General features: G+C 45.4%; 4 protein-coding genes across 4 annotated transcripts; 3 read left to right on the top strand and 1 right to left on the bottom strand.

The window, feature by feature from the left end:
- The first annotated feature begins 10,711 nt into the window (after nucleotides 1-10,711).
- On the top strand, nucleotides 10,712-11,944 carry E1B28_013833 (uncharacterized protein). The gene is made up of 4 exons (XM_043160637.1): nucleotides 10,712-10,847; nucleotides 10,907-11,045; nucleotides 11,113-11,279; nucleotides 11,342-11,944. Exons 1-4 carry the CDS (start codon nucleotides 10,805-10,807, stop codon nucleotides 11,749-11,751), a joined length of 759 nt encoding a protein of 252 aa, XP_043001763.1. The 5' UTR covers nucleotides 10,712-10,804; the 3' UTR covers nucleotides 11,752-11,944.
- A 3,057-nt stretch (nucleotides 11,945-15,001) lies between these two features.
- On the top strand, nucleotides 15,002-16,150 carry E1B28_013832 (uncharacterized protein; the record flags this gene model as incomplete). The annotated part of the gene is made up of 1 exon (XM_043160636.1): nucleotides 15,002-16,150. One exon carries the CDS (start codon nucleotides 15,002-15,004, stop codon nucleotides 16,148-16,150), a length of 1,149 nt encoding a protein of 382 aa, XP_043001762.1.
- A 301-nt stretch (nucleotides 16,151-16,451) lies between these two features.
- Nucleotides 16,452-17,802, bottom strand: E1B28_013831 (uncharacterized protein). Its single transcript, XM_043160635.1, has 3 exons — nucleotides 17,734-17,802; nucleotides 17,430-17,668; nucleotides 16,452-17,327 (listed from the first exon to the last, which is right to left on the bottom strand). The coding sequence occupies exons 2-3, from the start codon at nucleotides 17,656-17,658 to the stop codon at nucleotides 16,624-16,626; spliced, it is 933 nt and encodes a 310-aa protein (XP_043001761.1). The 5' UTR covers nucleotides 17,659-17,668; nucleotides 17,734-17,802; the 3' UTR covers nucleotides 16,452-16,623.
- A 2,733-nt stretch (nucleotides 17,803-20,535) lies between these two features.
- On the top strand, nucleotides 20,536-21,407 carry E1B28_013830 (uncharacterized protein; the record flags this gene model as incomplete). Its single annotated transcript, XM_043160634.1, has 3 exons — nucleotides 20,536-20,545; nucleotides 20,606-20,686; nucleotides 20,749-21,407. 3 exons carry the CDS (start codon nucleotides 20,536-20,538, stop codon nucleotides 21,405-21,407), a joined length of 750 nt encoding a protein of 249 aa, XP_043001760.1.
- Between the last annotated feature and the right edge of the window lie 5,762 nt (nucleotides 21,408-27,169).

The following is a 27,169-nucleotide window of genomic DNA, read 5'->3' as shown; positions in this document are numbered from 1 at the left end:
ACCTTATTCACTTTGGAGAGGGATTTGAGTCTGCGGGCTACCAAGACACCGATCAGTGTGAACCTGTGAGCTCACTGTGTGGCTCCATACTTGCTATCTGCAGCAATCTGTCGGTGGTGTAATAACATCACAGTACGGTGAACGAACATACGATGGGTGGCAAACACGACTAGCCTCAAGGGAATGCGAAAAGGCGATCACTTCCATTGAAGCAAAAAAAGAACTGTAACGGAACTTTTGACCGATTGAGGTACCTTGAATGCGATATCTTCGTTTCATAATGTTTTGATTCTTCACTTACACTGTATAATCTTTCTAGGTATGACAATGAAGTGTAAGTAAATGTGTGCGGCAAAGCAACGGCAAGAAATGGAAGTATGGAACGAACGATAGCAACAAACTCGACAAGCAGAGTTCTTGGGCGGAGCTGGCGATGGTACGTTGCGGCAGGATAAAGCAGACTGCTTGTAAAATAAATGCGAGGCTATTGGTCGGAAGTCTGACGGGTATCGGTAGCGTAGAGAAGAAGTCCCGTTTGTAGGTAAGAAGAAGTAAACGAAGAGCGACGCCGCAGAAGTCAATTGATGTAAGGAGATTTCGGAGATGCGGTCTGTTGATGGAAAATGAGGAGGCTCGAAAATGCGAATCAGCTCGGAATTGTTGGAGAAGGCTCGGGAGGAGAAGGCTCGAAAATATCGCTCAGCTCAGTGGGGCTCAGAGTGGGAGGGGAAGAAAGGAATTGTCTTCCTCGGTACAACGTTGACAGATTTTATGTATCGTACTAAAGCCGTGCGTGTGAATAAAAGAAGAGCAAATAAAAAAAAGACTTATATGGCTAATCTACTTCTTTCCGTGATAAGATAATAGATAGCGAGAATCTAATCAATCGAAATCCAATCCCTATCAATCCTCGTCAACGCTGACTTAGACTACGCTTTGAGGTGGATTAGGTCTCAACGCGGCGCTTGGCTATTTAACCACAAGTTGGGCTAGGACTTGCAGGAGCGGACGGAAAGAGGATGAAGGAAAAGGAAAACGAACGAAGAGAATCTCACCATATTTAAGAATTTGAAAGGTAGGACAGTAAGCGTGAACACGCCGTAAGAAAATTGCATCTGCGTTCGAAATAAAGATAAGTACGACTTTTTTTAGTTAGGAAGATCAAGATAAAGAGAATTGTCAAGAAATTAGGATCAAAGCAGAGACTCATCGTTAAGCGGAATCCACGAGAAGGCCAGGGATCACTACCACAGTGGCGCAAATTTTAGAGTTCGTCCTCGGACTCTCCAAGAGTAGCGATAGCCTCCATCTCTTCAGTCAACGAGCGTGGCGGGAAACGCAAGTAATACTCGGCGAATACGATTCCATCGGCAAACCATTTTTTAGTCTTCTTTTCTACGAGATCCCACAACTCCTTCGGCGAAAAATCTTCCCAACAGTCTCGCATATCAGGTTCGTAGTAAATGATTTCGGCGGCGTCTTTGAACGTAGCCGCTGCGCCGTAACGACAAACTTCAATACCGGTTGGTAAGTGGAAAAGACTGTCTTCAAGAATGTCGAATTCGGAACATAGGGTCGCAAAAGAATCCTCGGACATAGTAGGCGTTCGATAATACACATAGCGGAGGGGAACGGCTTTGAGTCGAATGTATTCAACAATCTCGGACCACGTAAGGTAGCAGTCGCGGCGATAGACGGTTTTCGTTATAGGGAGAAAGGGAGTATCTGTATCAAAAAGAACTGATTTAGCTTGAATGTCACGATAAACATAAGGAAAAGAAAATGGAAGCTTAGCATCGCCGTGGTAAGGAAATCCGACGAAGTCCGGATAACTCCCGCTTTTGCACCAGGATATAAGGTTCTGTTCAGTATAAGAAAGACCATCAGCGAACTCATTGAGTGGACAGGAATCGGCGTCGTATGTGAAATGATTGAGACCAAGAAATTTAACAGAATATATGGGCTTTAGTTCGAAAGGACCGGGAATCGGAAAGTGAATGGCGAATCGATCGAGAGAGGAATAATCGGGGCACATCAACGATACCAAATTTCTGGAGAGGAACGTATAGTCGCAGAGTGGAGGGAGATTGAATGAGTTGGTAGGAAGGGAGGATCTGGGTGAAGGTCTAGCCGGACAAGCAGTAAAAGCGTGAGCAATAGGGGAATTGCAGAAGTAACAGGGTACAGAGGTAGTCATGGAAGTAAAAGGAGGGAAGGAACGGTTACTGAAAGACCAATCGAAAGTTTAAAAGGTAAAATTTTGGAAGAGAGTACGAAGCGAAAAGAATCTCAAGGAAGCAAAACGAATGAGTAATGACGAGAAGACGTCGAGGATAAAGTGCGGGCTTGACAGTCGGTAGTTAAGGCCACAGATTTCGAGAATTGAGGGATATTTGCTCGCATGGTAAGAGTCTGTCGAATTCCGGGGATTGCAGTACGAAGCGTCTGGTTATTCGGCCTGAAAAAGAATAGGCGTAATCGTTGCGCGTTTACGGGACCTTTAAGAATAGCTCCACTTAGCTCTTTTAAAATGTAGGCTCCATTTTCCGTTTTCTCGTGAATTACATATGGTCCAGCATAGGTCCATTTCCCTTTTGCGCCTTTCAGGTTGTCCAGGTGCGATTCCCGTAGCCAGACGTACATTCCGGGTTCGTAATCGTGGAAGTCGAAGTGCGAGCCTCGTGTCCGTTGCATCTGATCGATGGACTTCTGTCTTGTCCGTACTATTTCTTGATTCGCTTGTTCCCAATCTGGCGATCGTCGCTGAAGCTGTAGTATCCGAATAGCTAGTAAGTCCTCGTGTGTTCGAACTCGATCCCAATCCAGGGTCTGCCAAGTGGATTCAGTGATATCGAAAGAGAAGACGGGGTGCACACCGTATAGCAGATAGTACGGCGAATATCCAGTAGCACGAGAGACAGTAACTCGTGACGCGAAGAGAGCTGCATGTAGAAACGTCGGCCATGATCCTTTAGCATCTCTGCAACACTTGAAAATCGCGTCTAATAGCGGCTGATGAGCACGTTCAATGGTCGCATTGCCTTCCGGATGATACGCTGTAGAAATAATCACAGTACAATTGTATTGAGTACGTAGTAGATATTCGACTTCACCTTTGAATTCCGATCCGCCATCTACTGAAATCTTCGGAATACACGCAAATCGGCAAATGAGTTCTTGATAAATAAACTTTGCGATTGCTCAGGCTTTGAGTTCCTTGAGGGCTTGAGCTTCGTACCATAAAATCGTGGGTTCGAGAGCTTGGACTATATAATTGAAACCACCTTTTCCCGGGGGCATGTGGATGCAATCTAAATTGAAATGTCGGAGTAATGGAGCTTGCCAAGACACGTTATACGGAATGAGGGGGAGATCGCGAATGAAACATTGACATTCGATACAGGAACGGATGAAAAAGGAGATGGAATCGTGTAAATTGGGCCAATAAAAACGTTCAGTAAGTAATTTGAAAGTAATGTCCCTACCTTTATGTCCGATATGATTGTGGGACTGAGCGATGAGTTGCTCGCGTTTGTCGGGGTCTTCAATAACTAGCAAAGGTAATCAATTTCGTTTCCGATTTTTGTGGTGCCAAAGACGGTTATCATGAAGGAAGAATCTACGGGCTTTCTTTTCAAACGAAATGCGGGATTTATAAGTTCTACACTCAGCTGGATAAGTTCCGTCTTCCAGGAAACACCTTATCTGCGACCAAAATTCTGGCCCGTCCCGATTGATTAATCCAAACTTGTGTCCTACGTGAACGTTGAAGGTAAAGTCTTGAGCGTAAGTCTCGTATTCCTGATATTCCAAGCTAAGCATCTCGTTCCCTAGTAAGAAACTGTCAGTTATCGGATAGGATGAAGTTCTGATTTTGTAAACGTCTGAAAGAAAAGGTTCGTCCGGGACAGACAATCGGAAATTGTGTAATGAGGAAGCGATCAAATCATCAAGAATAGCCTCTTCGAAAGAGATAGTTGGAACATTCAATGAAAAGGAAGACTTAGCGGCGTAATAATCATCTCCATCATATTCGGCAGTGACACTTGCATTGAGAAAACTTTCTATGAATTCGTCGATAGCTTCTGGTGTTTCCATTTTGTCCTGATCATCCGGATGAGGAGTTCGTCGGGATAATGCATCTTCGACTTTGTGAGATTCCGCCGGAACGTGGTGTAGTTCAAAATCGAATAACTTGATCCATGATACCCATCGGAGAACAGGAGCATTAGGGACATCATCGGGTTGTTTAAGCATTTGAACGAGGGACTTAGCGTCATGATCAAGTCGAAAATGAACTCCCCAAAGTCTGAATCGCAACTCTTTCAATGCCCGAAAGATCCCGTAAACTTCTGTCTTCGGTTGACCATAATTTTGCTCTCGTTCGTTGAACGTACAAGATCCAAAGATAGCCGGATGCTTCTTGCCATCACGAATCTGGTAAACAGCCCATCCCGCACCTTTCCATGACGAGTCTACTCCTACTACAATAAGTCCTTCGTCGTTCTTGCGGTTACGTCTGGGAACGTTGATAGCTACTTGATAGTCTATCTTGATGAGTACTGGAGCATTAGTGATTCGTTCTATGAGAACGTTCATGGCGTCTTTGGCTTCGTCTGTAAAAACAAAAGATTCAGCAGGATCATCGGACTTATGCAATAGAATCGTAAGGGGCTTAGCTATCATAGCGTAGCCTTTTATCCATCGTCGACCTACGCCTGCTACTCCAAGGAATTGTCGTACTTCCGTAACGCTTTCAGGCGTTCTCCAATTGAGAATCTTCTTGACTAAGCTGGGCTTGAGAATCCATCCTTCGAGTGAGACGATCGAGCCCACGATTTCAAGCTTGAATGCAGCTAAAACAACTTTGGTACCAGACGCGGTGATACCAGCATTGATGAGAGCGCCTAGAAGGAGAGCGAGGTTCTCCGTATACTCGAACATGAATCGCCGGATCTGAACATTGGTGGGAATAGGCTCGTCGTTGTATCGAGAAGTGGGTCCTTTGAGAGTACAATCATCTAGATAGTTCTTAGCAATATCAGAAATGTTAGAAAGAGAATGTTCTACGCATCTTTGGAATTCTTGTACTGAATTGGTGAAACCTTGAACGAGCGTACACTGTTGTTTAGCTCCAGCCGGCGAAGTGAATGCTTGTAGTGGTCTAGATTGGACATGAACGTAGCGAGCGTCGAATCCGGAAAATAAGTCAAATAAACCATAAACAGCGTATCCTAGATGGTCTTCAGCGAATTCATGTACGTTGGGAGGTAAAGAAGCATCCTGTATAGTGACAGAGTTCAGTTTCTCGAGGTTAATGACGAGACGCAAACCGGATTTCTTCTTGACAGCAAATAACGGTGAACGGTAACTTGAAGTTGTAGGTTCGAATCGTCCGGCCTTCTCTTGAAGAAGGACTTCTTTGCGTACTTCTTCTCGTATAGCAACTGGTATTGGAATCGGCGGAAGTTGCCATGGCGTATGTTCTATAGTCGGGATCTCGTAGTCTGGATAAAATTCTCGTGAAAAGAACCCTTTTTCGTGGAATTCAAAAGCGAAAGCATGCTCCCTTTTAACGACTACCCAAGCGAGTAAGTCAATCTCTTGCTTTGAAAAAGACTTGACGTCTATTTTTGCGAGAATACTCTCCCATCGTTCTCGAGTAACTCGTGAACCGAAAATCAGAGTTTCCCAAGGAGGAGGATGCGTCGGGAGTTGCAGAATATCGGGTGGAGGTATGGACTTGAACTCTTGAGCTGCGGGATTAGGGAAATATGTCGGTACTGGTCGATGTTTACGATCAACGGTCTTGTACTTTTTGGGAGGCGGAGGTGCAATTTTTCCTGTAAAAACATTAAATGATTCAGCGAGAGCACGCCGTATCCATGGAGAGGTATCATATGAGTCAAAAGGGATCGAAAAATCACTCGTAGCATTAATAGAATGATAAAGTAACGAATCATATTGAGACGGAAGAGCAACATCAAAAAGGAAATCAAATTCAGAGTACTTAGCGTCGCCCAACAAGGCTAACATCGATCTTCCTACCACTGCTGGAGACGCTTGGAAGATCTGTGGTTGCGGCTCCAGCATTAGAAATTTTGATCGTCGGAATCGTACTCATCTACTCGGGCTGATTGAGAGTGGCGTGGGCATCCGATAGTTGACTTGTTGCGAGGATCATCTGCCTGTGTCAAGTTAATAGTTAGCGTAGCGCGTTTACCTTCCTCGGGACTCTTCCATAGCATCAAATTGACCAATCCCGACTGGTGGTATTGAATACGAGCCACGTAAGTCGTTAGGAATGGTTGTCCGAGAATGATATCTTGCTTTTCCATTCGTTGGTGAGAGATGAAAATATGGTGAGGAAAATCATGACGTCCTAGTTGTATAGGCGCATCGATTACGACTCCTTGAAGTTGTTCGGGACGTCCGTGTATTCCTTTTAGACTCCAATTCATACCTTTGAAGTCGGTGGCGAGCGATGCACGATCCGGAAGATCTATAGATGCAACATTAAGCTCCGATCCAGTATCAATCATAGCCGAAAAGGTATGTCCGTTGATTTGTATATCCAACGCTCCTGTAACCATAGCGAAGAACTTCTTCGACGGCTCCTTCATCAATGCAGTGGAGGCGCGAGCGACAAATTCCCGTATCCGTTTAGCATCATGAACATCAACGACCAAGTCTTCAACTCGGTATGTATCATTGCGTTCATCTCTTTCGGTAAGACGCATAGTAATCACGTCCTCAGAACAATTGACATCTTCTGAAGAATAGACAGATTGAAAAGAATGTGAATCAAAATACTCAGCTGATTTCACGTTGTATTCTCGACGTGATTTCGTAGCTTCTGAAAACATCTTCTGTAGGCTGGGGCTAATACCGATAATCTGTACAATAGGGAGGGATACCATCTGCGACATAAGATGATCAAAAACCGCTTTTGGATCAGATTTTTGTTGAATATCAGAAGTAAAATGATACGACGGCTTATCTGCTTTCGGTTCGTTCATCTTGATATCCTTTTGCTCTTTTGATTTCGAAGGAACTGACTCCTTCCACCCATCCCTACAAGAAAAATATATATTGAAAAAGGCTTATATAATCAATCTTCTGTAAGTTCTAAAGCTGATATACAAGAAGTTATTAATTTTTTTTCATTTTCAGGGCTACATCCTTTAATTGGTTTAAAAGGTATTCAATACTTAAAATGATTAGATTGTCTGTAAGTTCATTTGCAGCCTAACTAGAAATGTTCTATTTCTTAATTTACGGTTTATCTATTTTTTTCAAAGAGAAGTTGCCCTCTCAATTATCAACTTTAATTGATCGGATTAGGCGGCGTAGGTATAGCAATGGACTTGTCCTTTGGTTTCGGTTGTTGCTGAGGAGGACGTTCGTTTGAAGGACCAGGTATGCCAGGACCGCGGAGAGGTTTAGCTGGTTCGGCTCGTTCCTTCGCTTTCGATGTAGGTAATTCGGGTCTAGCCATAGGGTCGTATCGAGTACTTGTATCTTTTCCGGACCTAGTAGCGGGATTAGCTTCATATTCAAGAGTAGAAGAAGCAAAAACCGAATTCTCGAAAGCGGGGCGTCCGCCAATGTAAAGATCAAGAGTACTAGTTCGGGATGTTGACTGGTGTGGTGGTATATCTCGCTGGAATCTAACTTGTCGATGTTTGTCAGCTGCCGAAGAAGAATCAGACTTAGCGATAGATGGGTGTTCCCAAATGAATGCGGCTACGCCTCCATGTTGAGTTCTTGCGACCTTTGGTAAGTCTTTGCCGTTGTCTAGAATATACTTGAGCTGAGTTTCATCCCATTTGACCAGACCTTCAGATATTAAAGCTTTCGTCTCAGGACAATGTGAAGGGTGAAGCTTGTGATCTAGTTGAGGTCCTTCTTTTCCGCAGATAAAACATCGCTTCGTGTCATAAATATTCGAATTTGGCCATCTATTAGAATCGGAAGATGGGTTTTGAGGTACGGGATTATTAGGAGTAGAAGATAGGAACAACAACACCTGTGCTTGGCTCAACTTCAAAGCCTCCATTTGCGCAGCAAGATCGTCTATCGAGGCGGCTGGTACGCCTTGTCCAGTCGTTCTAGTACCTGTCTTCGATGTATCAGTATTAGGTTTAACCTTACGCTCACCTTCATCGTCGAAACGAATGCGATTCGGATCGGGATCTGAATTCGCCTTCCATGGGTCATAGAAGAGACTCTTCAGGTCGAATCGAGTATACAAAATGTCGAGTACATCGTCAATACTCGGCGCATTCTCTCGAGTCTTCTGGTCATCTTTAAGTTGCGTTTCTAACCATTGCCGTTGAGCCTGAGGAAGACCTGCGATAAAATAATAACGGGAATCAGCATCAGTGATCGTAGAATTACAAAGGAGAACGCCGCTAAGTCTCTCGAATGCTTGATAATAGTGTTCGATAGACGTCCGAGTAACAAAAGGAGACTTGGCGTTTTGTTTCTTGCAAAAGTTCTGAAGGTCAAGGATAGTAACCGCTGGAGCTAAATCGGAAGAACCGTAAAGTCGGAGCAAAACCTTCTTGGCCCTCTCCCAAGTCTTGTCAAGAAGGTCGATATTAAAAGCGGAATTATACCTGATAGTGTCTTGTACGGTAACGGAAGAATAAAAGTAGATCTGATCGACGGCTTCATTTTCTTTAAGTCCGGCTCCGTCGCACATGCGTTTCAACGTCTCGAGGAACACGGTAGCACGTGTACCGGAGAAGTACGGAGCATTGGTAGCGCCGGGCGTTGGCATCGGACTGATAAGCTGTACCTGAGAGCCTAGACTGGTGTCACGGGACATCGGATTTTCGGAATCGGATTCGGGATTCCACGGGTTTTGGCGGTGTTGTGAAGTAGACATGATGAGGAAGTGTGTTCGTCAGAAAACGCGGAAAACCAAGTCCCTCGCGGTGGGCTCCACTGCGGCAGGATAAAGCAGACTGCTTGTAAAATAAATGCGAGGCTATTGGTCGGAAGTCTGACGGGTATCGGTAGCGTAGAGAAGAAGTCCCGTTTGTAGGTAAGAAGAAGTAAACGAAGAGCGACGCCGCAGAAGTCAATTGATGTAAGGAGATTTCGGAGATGCGGTCTGTTGATGGAAAATGAGGAGGCTCGAAAATGCGAATCAGCTCGGAATTGTTGGAGAAGGCTCGGGAGGAGAAGGCTCGAAAATATCGCTCAGCTCAGTGGGGCTCAGAGTGGGAGGGGAAGAAAGGAATTGTCTTCCTCGGTACAACGTTGACAGATTTTATGTATCGTACTAAAGCCGTGCGTGTGAATAAAAGAAGAGCAAATAAAAAAAAGACTTATATGGCTAATCTACTTCTTTCCGTGATAAGATAATAGATAGCGAGAATCTAATCAATCGAAATCCAATCCCTATCAATCCTCGTCAACGCTGACTTAGACTACGCTTTGAGGTGGATTAGGTCTCAACGCGGCGCTTGGCTATTTAACCACAAGTTGGGCTAGGACTTGCAGGAGCGGACGGAAAGAGGATGAAGGAAAAGGAAAACGAACGAAGAGAATCTCACCATATTTAAGAATTTGAAAGGTAGGACAGTAAGCGTGAACACGCCGTAAGAAAATTGCATCTGCGTTCGAAATAAAGATAAGTACGACTTTTTTTAGTTAGGAAGATCAAGATAAAGAGAATTGTCAAGAAATTAGGATCAAAGCAGAGACTCATCGTTAAGCGGAATCCACGAGAAGGCCAGGGATCACTACCACAACGTCGAGGATAGCGTCCTTCAACCGGTGGACGGTGTAGTAGGAGATCAAGGAAGCGAAAGATAAGATAAGGCAATGTTTGATTGTATTTGGCATAGATATACGTAGGTACACGTGGTAGATAGAAGATAACACACAACGACGACGACGGATCTCTCAGCACTGTCCATTTCTGTCTCCGGGCCGATAGCTTCCAACGGCAAGGGAGGAAATTTGGAGGGGGTGGATTGAAAAGCGAAGAAACAGGTGGATACGACCCGCGTATCAAACACAGGATGCATAGTAAACTGGTACGTGTTTCCTTCACCATATTCAGCGTAAACATCTGGCTGACAACCATCGTTGTAGCCTTATATTCTTCTTTATTGATGCCAGGACTGTAACATATAAGAATCTCTCTGGCTGGCTGATGTGAGTCATGGTGGGCTTGAAAACCGTTGCTTAGCAGTCCTGATGAAAAGTTCAGGGTACACGCGCAAGGCTTCGATTCGGGTGCAATTTGTTGTCTTCACACCGTTCCACTTGATATCATTGATGCAAAAGATCGAAATACAGATAAGAGCAAGGTGGAAATTTTTAATACTGGGCAGATACGCCGAGGCCTCACTAAAAGCCCACTATACCCCGACTGCACAATCAAGGTTCATGGTCAATGCCAATCAAGGAGTCACGCTCTCCTTTCATTTTTCCCCCAAGTTTTGCCTTCTTGGATACCGTATTCTAAGCCAGTAGTAGAGTGTGAAGTGAGTCCCAGTAAACATTCTTCTTTCGCTCCGAGTCACCCGCAATGGCCACAAACTTACACCCTAATCAGCTCAGCTAAATTTTGATAGATTCAAACAGTACATTACTGACAGTTGACAGTTGATAGGCGCCACAACGGACTCGTGAACACGGCTGCCCTTACTTATATGTATCCGAACTCTATTACCCTTCTCCTTTATCCCCTCAACTTCCCTTTCGCCCCGTTTCTGTCTGTTCTGTCTCGTCGTGTCAAGTTCGTTCCCCTTTCATCATCTCTTTCTTAGACCGAAGAGCGAACATGATTTGGTCGATAATCTCCATCGCAAGGATTGTCGTGCTGGGTAAGCCTTCATCCATTCTCACATAATACCCACCCAATGACGTCCACGACTCTAACTAGGCATCGCGATCTTATTCAGCTTCGTTACCATTGCTCTCGCTGGGCATATGTACAGCGTTACCGGGGCAGTTATCGTATATGACTTTGAGAATTTGGCCATCGCCATTGCCGTACTCACCATCATTTCGGCTCCCGTGTTGTATGTCCCCTTCGATTTTTCGGTCTTTTTCTCTTTTCCCCGTCATTTACTGGTTCCCGGGTTTCAGTTTAGTTGTCGGACTCCTGAGGAAAGGATCTTGGTTCACGATGAACGTTGTCGAAGTCCCAGTGTTGGGCTTTCTAAGCATCATCTGGTTGGCAAACGGAATCCTTTACACTGAATGGGACAGTATCTTGTATGCGACTCTTCAGTGCAACTCTGATCGGCTTAGCGGTGCGTCCTTTCAATTACCGTCGGTGTCTTTGACTTGCTAAATCTATATATTTGCTATTTAGCCATCGGTCAAACATTCTGCAGAGAATTCAAAGCTGTCGAAGCTTTCTCGTTCATCACTTGGATCGCTCTTTTCGGATATGCCGCTGCGACTATCGTCTTCTGTCTCATCGGAAAATCTCGAGGGAATAACGTTTGGTTGGTTGATGCGAGTGCTGCGGATTACTTCACTTGGAAGAAAAACCCCCAGCGTGATGCATCGTTCATGAGCCAGCCTCAGTATACCGGGACGATTCCTACGCAATTTACTGGCCAGACTATGGGTACGCAGTATACAGGTCAACAGCCACAGATGGGTTACGTTCAACCGGTCGTACAACCCCAGTTCCAGCAGAGTCAGGCCTCAGTGCAGGGACAGACTCTGTATCCTCCTCAGCACAGTTCGTCCCCTCCAGTTCATGCTCAGGTTTGAAAAATCAGTCGTCGTTTTTGCCAATTGCTGTGGTTATTTCTTATTGCGAACATGAATGAGACCCTTGAATGGTATTCTCTTCGTTGGGTGTTGATACTTTGTGTATTGTCTATAACCTCCGTCCATGCTCATGGTACCCTGTTATTTATGTATATACATATTCTACGCTCAAATAGGAATCAATAGTGGTTAACCTTTTGAAATTGACCTTTTTATATCGTGTCTACTTGGGGGGCATATATATTTTCCAATGACAGAGGTGAGTGACGCCGACTCCGACATGGCAGGGCTCGAGGAAGACTATAACCATCTGTACGCTGTGATAGCTGCAATTCCCCGACGAACACCCCGGGCTTCAGTAGCCAAACGGTTGTCAGTCCTTGGCTTTCACGATCAGGCCCTACGGCATGGTTGGTGAAGGATGCGGGAGATTGTGGCGTATCGGGTGGCGAGGCTTGACGAGATCGACTACTTCGAAGTCGTTCATTTTGCCCCCTTTCAAGTTCCTTTACTAGCGAAATCTAGGGGAGTGGCTGATATTACCCCAGAGGCTCTGCTATTATTCGTCCCGATCCGCAGTCAATCGTTCGAAGCCGTCCAACTTCAATGTAGCACGTTGTCCGAGAATAGTGACTAACTATTGAGATTGAAGTCACTGTAGCCTGAGGCAGATTCTTCTTGCATACTTACATTCAATTACACCGTGTACACGATTCGATTACTTATTACTTGATTCAACTACCGGGGAGAAGAGTAAAATTTAATCTACTTAATATGAGTGCTTATGAGCGGGAATTTCTTGAAGACCACTGCATTATTTAATTACAAATACTTTCTGTAATCCGCAACTGAGCGAATGGGTTCATGAAGGTCCTGAAGTCCTCGGATTTGATCGGATTAAATGACTCAGCAGCACACAGCCTCTTCCCACAGGCTATTTTCTGTTCCTGACACCCATCATCGAGGAATGCCCTCGCGATGTGAACCAATAGATCTAAAAAAACAATCACTCCCTAGTCACTCATACAGGGAGGATACGGTACACATATTGACACATGCACAAGCAGGACAGAAACGAGTCGTTCTTCCGTGCGTGCTCAGCCCTCTATGGCTCAGAATCTGGTTACTGATAACATTTTAGAGTATTCGACGTAACATCCACTCATTTTCTATCAAGGCCATCGGTGTATCTCCCAGCAACTTTAACATCGACCTCGACCACCGCGAAGAAGAGCAATAGAAGCCATGGTTGATGCAATTCTGCACCTGGACACCACACGTCAGCATTTCACCTGAGATTTATGGCGATGATTGCGCGTACACCTTCCCGACGTCTTCTGAGCGTTCTGTATTTCTGGACAACTTTTGGAGTTCACAAGTGCGAGGAGTAGAAGAGGTGTTCTGGATATTTGAGAGGGTTACTTGGCTTTCGAGCCCTCAGAAGGAAGGTGCTCAGATTCAAAGGTCAAAGTGGGCTGGGAGAGAATGAAATGAAGCAGAGCTCAATGGAGGAGCAAGAGCAGGAGGAGTTGGTCAGAGACGAAATACCCCAGGCGACGAACAAAAGCCTCGAAAGCCAAAATCTATAGCTGCCGAGGGTGGGTTTGCCACCAAACTCGGAAGACGGAGGATGTGCCAGTGTTGTTACCGTTACGCCCTCACCAACTATATCCACGGTCACAAACTCGTTCCCAGTTCACTCCCAGAGAGCGCCAGAAGACGAGCAGGTTAACGTTGTTGACATGCACACACTTGTCGAGGTGTAACGGCTATCAACGACGAATCGAATTCACATCCTTCAACTACTGCAAAGCACTTACACCCCTTTCCACCGATTCACCATCCGATTGCGCTTCATTGTTTTTCAAATTCTTCCCCATTCATAGTAATTTCATACCACCCTTCGTATACCGTCCGTGCCAGTCAACCTACACCTTCGTCACAGTTCATAACGACCTATTTTTCCCTCATCACACCTACCTCGCAATACCTGAAATGCTCTTGGGAACGCCGAAGCCTTACGTGCATCTCATAGGGCCGCCTATGCAGTGATCCGGCCAATCATTTGCCGGAGGAAGGGAGCCGAGAACGTCTACAAGATATATCGCGTTCTTAAGGCGTCGAGATGATCCGAAGGACGACTGTCGTTTCATGCATTTTGAACAAAATGCATGAATTTACTGGGGACGAGGCTGGGACATGAATCGTACAGTATATTATGGGAGAAAGAGAAGAAATCGCCTCTGTGATGCTCAAGGACTGAAGTACTGAATGACCGTGCTTAAGTCAAGTTTCCTACTACGAGGCTGTGCCTAGATTGGACGAGGTTCATTAGTGCTCAAAACAACGAGAACATCATTTGAGGGCTCCCGAACTCTTGACGTTATTCGTATCATTCATGCTCCTCCATCAGGCGTGTTCGCCTCTCGCGTATTGTGTAGTCATAACCACGACAACGACGTGCGTACCAAAGCTCATTCCAAGGTATCTTAGCCCTACGAGTGCGCTGATCCACCCGTTCGATTAGATTTACTCTAAACTCTCGGTATGCCTATGTTTTGACACCTTCCAATATTGCACGCTGCCTCGTCAAACGAAAACACTCCATCCCAAGATCCTCCTACTTGTTCGGAGCGTTCTTTTAAAACACGAGTTCTCTCTCAAAACCTAAGGCATCCGAGTTTTAACTTCTCCCGGCTTCTTTCCTCCTTTTTTTATAATTCCGCCGTTTCTTGGAGGAAAAGAAATGCATCAGTTTCAGTTTTCACCTTCGACTATGAATGCTTTCCGCTCTCACGAGTGGATCGGCTCCGTAGGGTATAAAGCTGGATGGTGTATGCGTGGTACGGGCGCTGGCAGAGGAAAGGTAGACTGATCAGGACCCCGGCCGGCCCGAAACCAATGCCGCATTCTCCGGGCCTAGCAAGTTCTCTTTCTCAACCCGGACTCTAGAGACAGAAAAGATGTGCTCATTCAATATTCAATACGCAAGGAACGAACTCGGCGGTGTTCTGAGCGGCATTCTGGGCATTCATGATCCCATTTAAGGCGTCCCAATGGAGTGACTGCGGGCTCGAATATCATCCCTTCTTTCCGACGTGGTAACTAAACTTACGAAGGCAGGCGTATTTAGGGCATATATATTCGGGCAGTGACCCTACCTCCAACGCCCCCTTTCCACCCGTGATATCTAAAACCAACAATATTGGCTTTTCCCCCTCACCAGTACCTCACTCGATCTTACTTACCTATGCTTACTACCCGACAGAACACTTGCTCAACCTCCGCTTCCCAACTTCCGCACCTAGTAGCCGAACTCTGGTCATCCGTTTTCTCTCACTACCTCGGTAATCCCGAGAATGAAAACTACATCCAAAACATCCTGCTTCTTCCCTCGATCTGCAGTCACTGGCGCAATATCACCCTTTCAACGCCCATATTTTGGAATCACATCACCTACGCACCTGCCGTTTCCTTCCGTCCCAGACATCTCCAGAACCACTCGGATAGAATCCGAACGTGGTTAAAGCGTTCAGGAGAACGTCACGGTTGTCCGCTCTCGATATCGCTGACACTGGTTTCACGATCTGTTCCGGGGTGTGATTTGGCGTTGAGAGAGATCATTTCGGAGTCGTGGAGGTGGGAGACGCTTTGTGTAAAAGTGGATTGTGTTCGTACGGTGTGGAAATGCCTTTTGTCTACTCTCTCCCGTGGTGGTGGTGGTGGTGGTGGTGGGCTTGGGTATTTGAGAAAGGTGGAAGTGGATATTGGGCCGGTTTTTGGAGGTAATGAGGACATTGTATCGTTCATCTCTTTATTTAAGGATGCCACGTCGTTTTATTCATTCCATCTGCGGAATGTGGACAGTACGATATTCCCGCCTCTTACAGATCTAGGGCCGCTGTCGCAGCTCAGATCTTTGAGTTTGCATACTTTGTATTCGGCGGAAGAAGTGTTTCGAGTGTTGGAACATTTACCGAATGTGGAAGAGTTGAGGGTGGCGCTGGCTATTGGACTGTTTTCTTCGAGGAATATCCCTGAATCCCGTATGGTCCACCACCCAGAACTTAGACATCTGTCACTTGATGTGGCAGTTCGAGGCGACCCACTCATTATTTCTCACCTCCGGGGCCAGGTATCAACCGTTCTCGATACCCTTTCCCTCCCTTCATTCCAAACCTGTGCTGAATCTCATCTCCCATATTGGGATTCGGTGGATGCGTTTTTTAAGAAACATCGTGATAAGATGTGTGGGTTTAGGTTTGTGGAGAAGCGGGCGGATTTGGAAGTGTGGAAGTTGGGGTTGGTTACGGGGTCGGGGTCGCCTACTCCGAATGGTGGTTCGGCTTCGGTGCAGTTGCCAGTGGTACGATCCCTTACTACGGTTTCGGATCCTTGAGATGGAGATGGGACGAAGGATGCCAAAGATTTCGGATGTCCGAGAGTCTGTTGCGGCTTGGGTGTCGGGTCTGATAGGTTATACGGTTGTCAGAGAAGCTGGGTGGTAATGTTCTCTGGAGGGGAGTCCAAGGGTTTAGACATGATGAAGAGTGAAAATGAATAAATGATTCAATGATACCTATTTCTCCAAGTTTCTGTTATCCATTCGCGATGGAAGTGTTCATGAACCGTCTCCTAATATTTAAATTATGTTCGGAGATACAGTCCTTGGTATTTCTGAATCTTGTGAAAACCACCAGGTCACCCAAAATTAAATTCAATTAAGCATGAGGTGTACTAGTAGCCAAAAATACGATACACCTCCATGCACTAGTGGTATCAGTATCAGTAAGGATATCATTGCTTAAAATAAAACGTCCGAAAGCCATTGACAAATCTCAACCCAAGGATAAATAAAAAATGATGACTCTCCTATAAGAACACCCCAAGTACTGAAAAAAGGCACACAGTCACAAAAGAGACCGGAAGGGAGCCTTTCACTCCAGCGAACTCGAAAGAGTCGAACCGTAATGAACTTCCATGGTTCGAGTTCTGAGTATTAGTATTATTAGCTCCGAGTCCATTTCCATCTCCAGTTCCGGAAACACCCAGCGTCGTAGTAGCGCGGCCAACACCGGTCGTAGCTTGTGTGTTTATGTTCCGTACGGTTGTCATACCCGTACCAGTACCAACGACATTCGTAATTGGTGTACCAACGACGGATGTAGTGGTGGAGTGAGTAGCAAAGGTTGTACTAGTTGTGCTGGTTACCGGGTTGGATGTGCTAGAGGTAGTAGAATCCGAAGCGCCGCTGGCAAGCGTGCTTGTACTAGAGGTGATGATGAGGGAGGTATCCGTGCTACCACCGTTTGAGGAAGAAGAACCTGAGGTCCCTCCACCCCCACCAAGCGACCCAACACCCCATGGGATATTTGCTCCATCCGGTTGAGTCGTTTCAGGTGGAGGTACAGAGTTACCGTTCGAATCCGCTATAGTGAACCGTGTTGCCCATTGCAAGACTCCAGGAGAGGATGAAGAGGAGTATTGGAAGAAGTAGATCGCAGAGTATGGTGATACTTCTGGACAGGTGAAGTCGAGGGTGCCATCCTTGTTACCGTCTAGACCTGATCCAACGGCTGTAATAAAATGCGAATTCAGTAAGGAAGGGGGGGGGGGGGAAGGAAGAAACCGTAGTAGAAATAGAAGAAATGCAGTAAAAAAACAAGATAGACACTCACTAGATAAATGTATCATCCTGAAGTTATCACCCGTCATCAACTCAATCGTCATATCATTCCATTTTCCCTCTGTATCCCCAACCCACGAAGTACTACATTTTGAACCTTGATTGAAAACGGCACCTGGACCTGGAGCTGTTGGTATTACGACAGCGGATATGGTGGAGAGGGTTGAGAGGGCGGCAAAGAGGAAGGGTCGTAGTTTGGTGGAGGTTGAAGACGGTGACATTGTCTTAAAACTGTGTAGTACAAAAAGTCTGTGAGTAACGACCACTATCACTCGCTTGAAGCCAGAATAACTCACCTTCTCTGAGAAGGTTGAAATTCCAAACGAAGGAGCGACAAATTAAAAGTAAATAGATGGGCGTAAGGGGAAAAAGGAAAGTGGGGGACCAAGGTTGCTTTTCCGCGTCTTATGTACGTACGACCGGCAGTTTGTGCCTGGCTGTAATGATGTGCCGTGGCTATACCCCGTCGGCGCAAACACACAAGCGCGTTCCATTGCCCGATGCTGACGGTCAATGGAACGCGCTTGTGTTTTAGGGATACCTCCTGTTTGCTTCTTACGGGATTTCTGACGATCCACGAAGACCTTGGATAGACTCCTTGGGTCGACTTGGCCCTGGGTTTGCGGGTTGCACCTCCTCTTATAGAGGACTCTAAGGGGCCTCGTCGCCGTACATTCGGTTTCCAGATAACGCCGACGGCGATTTGAGGCAGTCCAAGTGCTAAGGCACTAAGCGCTTGTGTTTCGAAAGGCTTGGAAGTTGGTTGCGCCTGAGGTTCTTCTGAAGTTTGACGACGGGATCATTGGAATGGTGATGCAGCTCAGTAGGGGCAAAAACATTAACATTCCTACTTGTTATCATTCAGGAAGTTATTCGGCGCCCATAACATAACATCGTAAAAAGGCGCCCGGGATGGATGTCAGGAACAGAAAAATGCGGAGGTTGCCGCATTCGGCAGGCACGCAAATTTAACAGTATTACTCACTCTTCGACGGCCTTTCCGACTCCGAGTCCGGGCACTCGTTCCTCAGGCCACGACGCTTGACGAGGCCGCCTCAAAACCTTCCCATAATCGCTCTTTAACCCTTCTCTGAGCTATGGTACTCCAAATTTCATATGATATCTAACTAATTATATCACTTGTAGCCGTAAAGGGTATGAACTAAACTAGGGATCATATACCTAGTACCTTTGTACCATCAGGAACTTCAATGAAGCGCAAGTAAAGCTTAAAGCGGCGTAGGATATCGGTAAGATATCGGTGGGATTCAGTGATCTCGGCGCACCACTGCAGCGATGACAGGATATTCGAGCGCATTCGAGCCAGCTTGTCGTCTATAGCGGCGTATAGCCTACTCGAGCTATCTAGATCAATCCACTAAGTATTCAGTTGAAGATCCCAGCTCTGCCCGCTCTCGAATCCGGCCCGGCTGAAACCATTCCTTTTTGGGAAAGAAGTCCAGGGACCAGTGCGACTATTTCCATTGCCACGTCACTGTGCCTACTTGCGCAAATCCACCTCGCTTGTCGATATACACAACAACAGACAGCTTTCTATCCTCCACTGGCTTTACTATGCTCAGGCGTCAAGCTTGCTCATCTCTTTCTACTAGGTACATATGTACCACCACAAACGCAACGCGACTCGGAGTGAAAGAAGTTGAAGATAGGAAAAATCCACGTCGTGCATTTTCATGGTTTATTTAACGAAATCGCTAACACGTTTAACTCGACGAAATTATTTGGACTTTGAATGTGTAGTTACGAGTCAATCATCCATTACGAGTCTTCTTTTCTCCTTTTCTTCCCCATCGCTCATCACCTTCCCCACAACTTGAATACGTCAACACCCTCCAGCGACGCTCGAGCCACACGGAAAAACGAGGCAAATCCATCGTTTTGATCGGGTAAAACAGGGCGAATACACGTTTATGGAAGAACTTGATGATCATAGAGGTACAAGTACATCACCTCAGGCAACGTGCCAGCGTGCTGACATGTGTGGTAAGTTCTGGCCACCCTATCGACGAGCTACATCTTCTCTCTTAACCTTTTCTTTACTGTAGGGAATGCCAACATCGCCGCATCTGGAATCGACGGGTAATAGAGGTGGAGGATAATTCTTGATATTCTCCCGGTATTTCAGTCAATCCTTCTTCCTCTTGTGCCGCCAATGTCCCGTTGATAACGGGCCGTTATTGTGCACACTGAGAAACCGGGACAACCGACGGCTTGGGATTTCCCATTACGGACACATAGGATCAAGGATTCATTGAACCTCTGGGGTTTTATATTGTACGCTTTATCTCTCTGAACCAACAAAAAGTTCGCTAAATTCTCTCTCAAGCTACATGAACCTGAAGTCGACGACTGTGGCTGTGGACTCTATCATGTATTATCCACAGGTATCCTCGTTAAGTTCGCAAATAGAAGGTGTTCCATCACATCAGATGCGACCGGGCCCGTCCTTCTATTCAATTTTGCCACACTCTCATCTGGTCCCACAAGTGAAGAATACAGTTTTCGTAAAGTCAAAGCGGATTACCACACGCGTCGTGACAGGGCGAATGAATGTGTGAATGCCGACTTGTGAGTGCGCCTTCCGTTCCAAACTGAGCATACTTACCCGGATACACTTTCTGCTATAGGATAAATTCGAATGGAGCGTTGCCCGTTTTTCCCTTAATCGGCAGCCTTTTGCCTCGTGTATTCCGCCGTGTCTGATAGCCGTAAAAGTGAGTGAGGGGAGGGGATCGGCGTCGAAGGTGACGCGTACTGCTGGCCGATACTGGCAGGACAATGGGTGTCAAGACCGGAGGAGTCAGTTGTAGTCGAACAGTCCAAGCGGATTGATGATACAAAAGCTCGCACTGATATTCGTTTGGAGAGAAGAACGCTTTAATTCAGAAGCAACTCAAACCACAGACAAACACGCCTGATTTTAGCAGCTTCAAGAACACACGCAAAAGAAAGTCTCCTTCAAAGCTCGATTGTCATTATAAACAGAATACTCGACCCTCACAAGCACATTGCAAGAGAACATTCAGCGTTCGTCAACTGTAACAAGCGTGGTACGAAAGCAACACCCAATAATCATCATGAGTAGAAGTGAGTGATCGTGCTTCACGGTCGGCCGAGATGTGAATAGCGAGTGACAATTCCGCGTAGAGACAAATCCCGAAACACGTTTCGTGGTGACCACACCGGAATCGTACGAAGCCAACGGGTTTGCTCATACTAGGTATCACGGTACGTTGCTGAACAGTAATTTCTTCGTGTCTGTATCTAGCTGATCGATGATTTGATCGAAGGTGTTCAGCCTAAAGCGACCAAGGCGCGACATTCCAAATCTTCTCGACACGGCGGAAGCACTTCAAATACACGAACCAACCCATATCCAACGCAGCACGATTCCACATATTCAAGTTCGCCAGTCTACCTTTCCAGACCAGCTATCTCCTTGGAAACGCCTTCTTTGTCGACTGCTCCGTCCGGCGACGGAACATCCCAAATCCCACCTGGCTCCTCCCAGACTTTGGCCACCAGTACTGGTGTTCCATCTGCGTACGCATCCCATCTTTATTCCTATCCCAGTCCGGCAGCGCCATACGATTTTAAGAAGAACGATACACTGGCACACCAACCATCCAGGAACAGGAGTAGCGAACGGTATCCATCTCTTCCGCCACATGCCGGCGTGGGTCTCTATCCTCCGCCGCAACAAATTAACCCTTATCCGATGAGCCCACAGCAGCAGCAGCAATTTGGGTCGTACTACCCTGAATTGACCACGTCAGCCTCGTCAACCAGTTTCGAAGCTTATCATCCGCCAGGGTACACGCACCAGGAACCACTGTATCCGATGCCTCCTGGTTATGGTGAACATGGCGGATTCTCTCCGACGCCTGATGGTAATCCGGAGGGACGCTCTTCGGGACCCAATCCTACATGGCCGCCGTACGATAATTAGGCGAGTTTCGATTTGGGAGGTATACTTGAGAGTGCCGGAAGTGAGGGATTTGAATGAACGAACCGTCCGATATCGGACTTGTGTGTATGTCTGTGGAATTGGAAGGGAAAGAGAGGGCTTCAAGGGCCTTACCTCCTGAAGTCTTCTTGTTTGTTCAATATTTCTATTGCTCCTTGTTCTCCCCTCGGTTCACGACGCCTTGTATTTTTACCTCCCACTGCCCTTTTATTTCCAGCCGCGGTACGTTGTATTTTTTGTTACCCTGTTACCTTCTGCCATTTCGTTTCTTTGTATTTTCTTTCTCCCTTGTCGTCCCTTGGACCCCTTGACAATTAGTAACACAGTCTACTTAACATTGAACGGATAGTCTTATTTTACCCTCAGTTCAGGTATCATTGCAGTGTATTTGAAATGGACTCTTTCATGTTGCTATGAATATTTTTGGGTTTTCCCCGTTTACCTGTAGCTACAAAGTAATTTGAATCACCTCCTTCCATCATGTATACTGGCCGACTTCCGCTGAATAACTACAACTATCGAAAGCAATGCCATCGGGTCTGAGCATATTCCTTTTGACAAAAGGGCTGAGCGCTGAGTGATAGAGAGGGCAGAGAGATTAAACAGCTAAGATTTTACAGTATGAATATCTTGTATTTGAACTTCTACCTCCTGAATTTTGAAATATAGAGTATGATTCAAAGCGGGAAAGGACCCGTGCTCCGGCAACGATCAGCCGGTCCGACTCGTGAGAAGATCTCAGAAAATGACCTCCATGTACAGTAACTGGTGGGCATCAGCAGGGTTTTGATAGCTCGCTTAGTCCGGTAACCTCAAAGTAACCGGCCAAAGCTAAATTCTGGTCATTCCAGTTTGTGCCTTGAAGCTTGAAAGTGCATACGCTAAGGACCATACACTGATAGAGTTTATATACTAGCCAAACTATACAATATATACATCTTAGCTGCCCTCTCACGAGCTCTGGCTATCAATACAATGTATGGCTGATTGCGATGAGATTAAGCGCCGAGTAAGCGCCTCCACTCGGAAGGTGAGAGTCGACGTCTTTCACAAGGTCGGGCTTTTCGTCTCTGTTGTATATCAAAATAAACACGTGGTATTAATCTCCGTTAGTCTATGATATAGTTACTGAATACGTACAACCACACCTCAGTGTCTAACTGTCACTGAGGTGTAAGTCGTCTTCTCTTCTTTTCCTATATTCAGAAGTACTCATCTTACCCTCTATAGTATACTCTCTTTAGGTACTATATCTTAATACAAGTGTCTAACCGTCACTGAGGTTATACTCTCTTTAGCCACTCTCTCGCACTCCGGAGCTCCGACAGACTCCGATGTTTCTCCGTTCTTACACTGTATTCAACACTGCGCATCACAGTCTCCTTACCTCAAACTTTGGGAAACTGCTCTATAATTTGTCCGCCATATTCAAATAGAGCGTTTTTCTCAATCGGGGCAAAAGATCTCAACTGATTTTATTATCAGTACAATGAAATAAAATCAGACTTAAATTTTTAAAAATATTGTTCTATTACTTCCAGGACTATACTACCTAGTACTCAGATCACCATTGTATATTGTTAATCGGAGGGCAATTGCAACCTGTGAAAATGCTCAAACACAGTGCAGTTTTTTGCGTGGGCTTTCGCTTAGATGCACCGAATCAGCCACTCTTATCTATTCTCCCATGGCTGCTGATGCCCACCACCACAGTAACTAAAGATTTTTTGTCCAGTTGGAACAGACCGTGACAAACGGATAAGAGAAAGTACCACTCACGTCTTCCACCGCCCGTGCTTTGGGAACACTTTCAACTGGTTGTGCAACTGCAAGCATCATCACTAAAATAAGGGAACAGTCAAAGACTGTCAGTGGATGGGGATGGCGAGAAACAAATGAGCACAAAAATGCTTACCAGATGCGACGACAACGAGGAAAGTAGAAACTTTGAATTGCATTGTGTCAAAAAGAATAGTAGTGGTTGTTGGAAAAAAAACTGAGATGATAATGAAGAAAAATGAGACATTCACCCATCCTTATATACCTCTCAAATACATTTCCTCGACTCAGAGCCCATTGGACTGCACTGCCTTGATGCAGTTTAAACGAGGGCCGAGTATCCCTTGTTCCCCAACCCCGCAGGCCCCGAAGTGTTCTCCTGATTATCCCATGCATCTCCGACTGCTATGTACTTGAAACACCACTGTGTGGCTAGCTAATGATTGTAGATTTAGGTGCTCATAAATGCTAGTCACCAGCCCATCTTCCCTGTTCATCTCATTCATCCCGAGCACTACGCCACTGTGCCAAATGATTTGAGGATGTAAGGGAGCTGGTGGATGATTTAAAGGCTGTATGTAGTCTGTGTATAGAACATTCAGATTTTGTCTAAATATTCTATGAACCTTCCTTCCGGAGGTGACCTGGGGTCAGGTTTAGAAATGTGGTACATACTTGTAAGTTTCGTTGAAATGAGCCCATCACTTGCGCCGCCAAACATGCTCTAAAACCCGTTCCGATGGGAAACCACGGAGGAGAGAAAATGAATTTTTGTTAGGTGGAAAGAAGAGGACGGCCTTCTTGGCTGACTCGGATAACAAAGCGTACCCTCCAAATCCTTCTTCCATAATTTAGTTGGGCGTGGGCTGTACTACAAGCATGCTGGCATCATTCATAAGCTCTGTGTGGGTGCCAAGTCAATGTGTTCACCCTCCATGCTGATATCCATTAGGAACAAACAAATGGGAACATGAGATGCAAGGTGGAGTTATTTGGGCATGAAGATAGGAATATGGGAAAAGTTTAAGTAGACTCATCACTTGTTCTTGAGTGATGTGTATGGTAGTGGGTAGAGAGGGAGGTCAAGACTCAACAGGGGAGTAATCTATCTTGAACGAAATGTTCAGATCTGTCTTTTCATGGGATTTCCTTTGGAGAAAGAGAGAGAGTAGCATGTACTGTGGACAAAAGCGTAATGAAAGTGTTGATCATTGCCTCGCCTCGAGTATCGCCTTCTTCGCAGTGGGTGAGGTCAATGTCAATGATGTCAAAGTTGCTTGGAGAGGTACTGTCATGAACCAAAACACTTATGCCAGCTGAACCCTGCCAACCAACATAGTACTGGCCCCCCTTCAATTTTTCTAAGTCTTAATCTTATCAATAGATCCTTGTTATCAACTATCCCCATTCAATTCTCAGTAAATCCAACTGGCAAGTCATCTCTGCACAGGTCTGCACAGGTTTGCACAGTCATTTTGACTCATCTCTTATCTCTAGTCATAGCATAGCTGTACTCATGTATTAATTGACTCATTAATGACTCATTAGATAGATAACAGAATAGTATATAAGGCCTGAGGTTTGCAAGCAAACCTCAGCCTTGATATTTGTAACCCTTGTAGTCTTTTGTCCCTTTTGTCCCTTTTGTCTCTTCTGTTTCTCTCTCTGTTTGTTTGCTTCTTTCTCTTATTTCTCTAGTATCTACTCAATATATTCTGTTTCCTCTCTCAAACCAATCTCTGTCTGAATTCTACTGCTCAAATAGCATCTCTAAGCCTTCTGAAACCATTCAACAAACCCTTGGATAAGTATTTCCATTCCTAAATCACACTCTAGTCTGTAAAACTGTAGTGAACCTCTAGTAGTATTCATTGTGCATCCCTAATCCCCCTGACTTGTGTCAACTTGATGATTCTCTGAGTAAGTCTTGAAACCTCACCTGTTGAGTGCATCAGAAGAGTTTTCAATTCCTGACAGGTACAGTGTCAATATAGACAACATCATCTAAACAGAAAACCGGACCATTGTTGTACTTGAGGAACTGGATAGGTGGGGTCGAAACAGGTAGGTAAGGGGGAGAACAAAAAAGAAATCTTCAACTCAACTGTACCTCCAATACTTACTCGGCTGTAGTACCACACCAAGTACATCCTTTACAGAGTCCACCTATGTCTCAAGTTCACGGTGGCGTTTCACTGTAGTGGTCGGAGATGAATGGGTTTGTTACCTGTGTTGAAATGAAGATTCAAGATGAAATATTGTGTCACCAGCCAGTGTGTTTCCAGGAACTTCTCATGGGGAAGAAAAATTCAAGCAGAAAAACTTAAACTTCTTAGGTACTAGATAGCGGCGTACGATTAACTCCTTCAAAGACATAATATTACCGTCAAATATTCCGTGTTGTTTACCAGTGAATTCTAGGACAATGCTAATGTCGCACTACAGGTTCTAATCTTCATCACAATCCACGTTCATCGTTCATCAATGTTGTCCGAAGACAAAGATTGAGAGATATGAGATTGGAGTTATCTGAATCCAGCAACAAAAATTTCTGGCAGCACAGCCTCCACAAGATTCCCACAGGCTATTTTCTCTTCCTGACATCCATCATCTGTGGATCGAGGACAGTTCTGAACCAGGTTGTGGAGCCTTGGATAGGTTTATCCTAATTTCTAAACACTCATCACTCCCTTTTCTTACTCAATGAGTAAGCCATGCTCTACAGAAGTTCTCAGAGGATGGAAATAAGGCATTCTTGAATCTTCATGCATGCTACACCCTTAGGATTTAATCTCTAACATTGAACAACATTTTAGAGTATTTGACTTACAATACACACATCATGTTCTCTCCACGCCATCGGTAGCTCTCCCAGCATCTGTTAAGAATGTGTGGAGGACAATCGGACCTGAGTGGATCCAACAAATAGAATGATAGATAGATAGAAAGAAGAAGTGATAAAAGTGATCGGAGGTGATCGGAATGTTTCAGACAGCAATGAGAGAGACGAGAGTGACGAGTCTTGACAGTAGCCAAAGTTATTGGACAACGGCTCCCTGAGTCGAACTGTCTTAGACCTGATCAATGAGATAACCAGAGTCGGGTTAAATTCTGAAGTACTAGCTATTAAGAAGTACATCTTATATAGTACTCAAGATATCTAAAGGAGATAGAGTGAAAGTAGATGAGATCTGATCGGAGTCTGAGTCAGACAGACTAAGGAATTAAGCGAAGCTACTAGACCGTATGGACACTCGGCCAAGTAGAGATAGTGGAGTAAATAATGTGAATGTGTGGAGTATAGGAATGATAGTAAGTAAAAGCATCTTGGTCTTTGTTACAAACAATCCTTGGTCATAGACTAGGGACTGGATGGATTCGGCACGGATATAACAGCATCTTCAATCTCGACCTCAACGTGAAAAAGACGAGTGCTCTCCACGATTGACAAATTCTGCACCACTTCAGCAACTACACCGGGAGATTACGGTGATGGTCGGTGCAACTGAGAAGAGTAGTGTTCCTTGTAACATCCTATTTTCTAATGCCAAGACAATGGTTTCTTCCGTTTAAACCACCTTCATTCACCTGTCCATTTGTCAGCACATGGAAATCCTCGAACAACATATGTTTACTCATCCAAACCTACACAAACATATCGTTCAGTGGATCAGTGCTCACCTTCATTGGCTTCAACCTCACATTTCACTTCCTTTGACATCGACATCACATCCAATAGATTGAAACAAGTGCCGACCCAATTTTGGCTGGCATGTCAAGTAAACACATAACACATTCCCACATATGCACCTCATGTCTCCTAGGTTGGGATCAGCTCTGGGGCTGGTGAAGTGGCTTCGGCTTCAGTTTGAGCTTGGGTTCTACAACTATGGGTAGTTCTGAGAGTGTTCAGACTTTATGCTGATTTCGGTGTTGTGGCCATCGGTTACGGTGGTGGAGAGGGA

Source organism: Marasmius oreades, assembly GCF_018924745.1.
Source record: "Marasmius oreades isolate 03SP1 unplaced genomic scaffold unpl_scf_1, whole genome shotgun sequence".
In the NCBI taxonomy this organism is placed as follows: domain Eukaryota; kingdom Fungi; phylum Basidiomycota; class Agaricomycetes; order Agaricales; family Marasmiaceae; genus Marasmius; species Marasmius oreades.
The sequence above is the reverse complement of the archived record's forward strand: the minus strand, read 5'-3'. Positions and strand labels throughout refer to the sequence as shown.

What these genes read in the sequence shown, in the direction of transcription:
- E1B28_013833 (XM_043160637.1), top strand. Translation starts at nt 10,805, where the DNA reads ATGATTTGGTCGATAATCTCCATCGCAAGGATTGTCGTGCTGG. An exon ending in ATCATTTCGGCTCCCGTGTT is followed by an intron (nt 11,046 to 11,112) that starts GTATGTCCCCTT and finishes CCCGGGTTTCAG; the next exon opens with TTTAGTTGTCGGACTCCTGA. An exon ending in CAACTCTGATCGGCTTAGCG is followed by an intron (nt 11,280 to 11,341) that starts GTGCGTCCTTTC and finishes TTTGCTATTTAG; the next exon opens with CCATCGGTCAAACATTCTGC.
- E1B28_013831 (XM_043160635.1), bottom strand. Translation starts at nt 17,658, where the DNA reads ATGTCACCGTCTTCAACCTCCACCAAACTACGACCCTTCCTCTTTGCC. An exon ending in CAGGATGATACATTTATCTA is followed by an intron (nt 17,328 to 17,429) that starts GTGAGTGTCTAT and finishes ATTTTATTACAG; the next exon opens with CCGTTGGATCAGGTCTAGAC.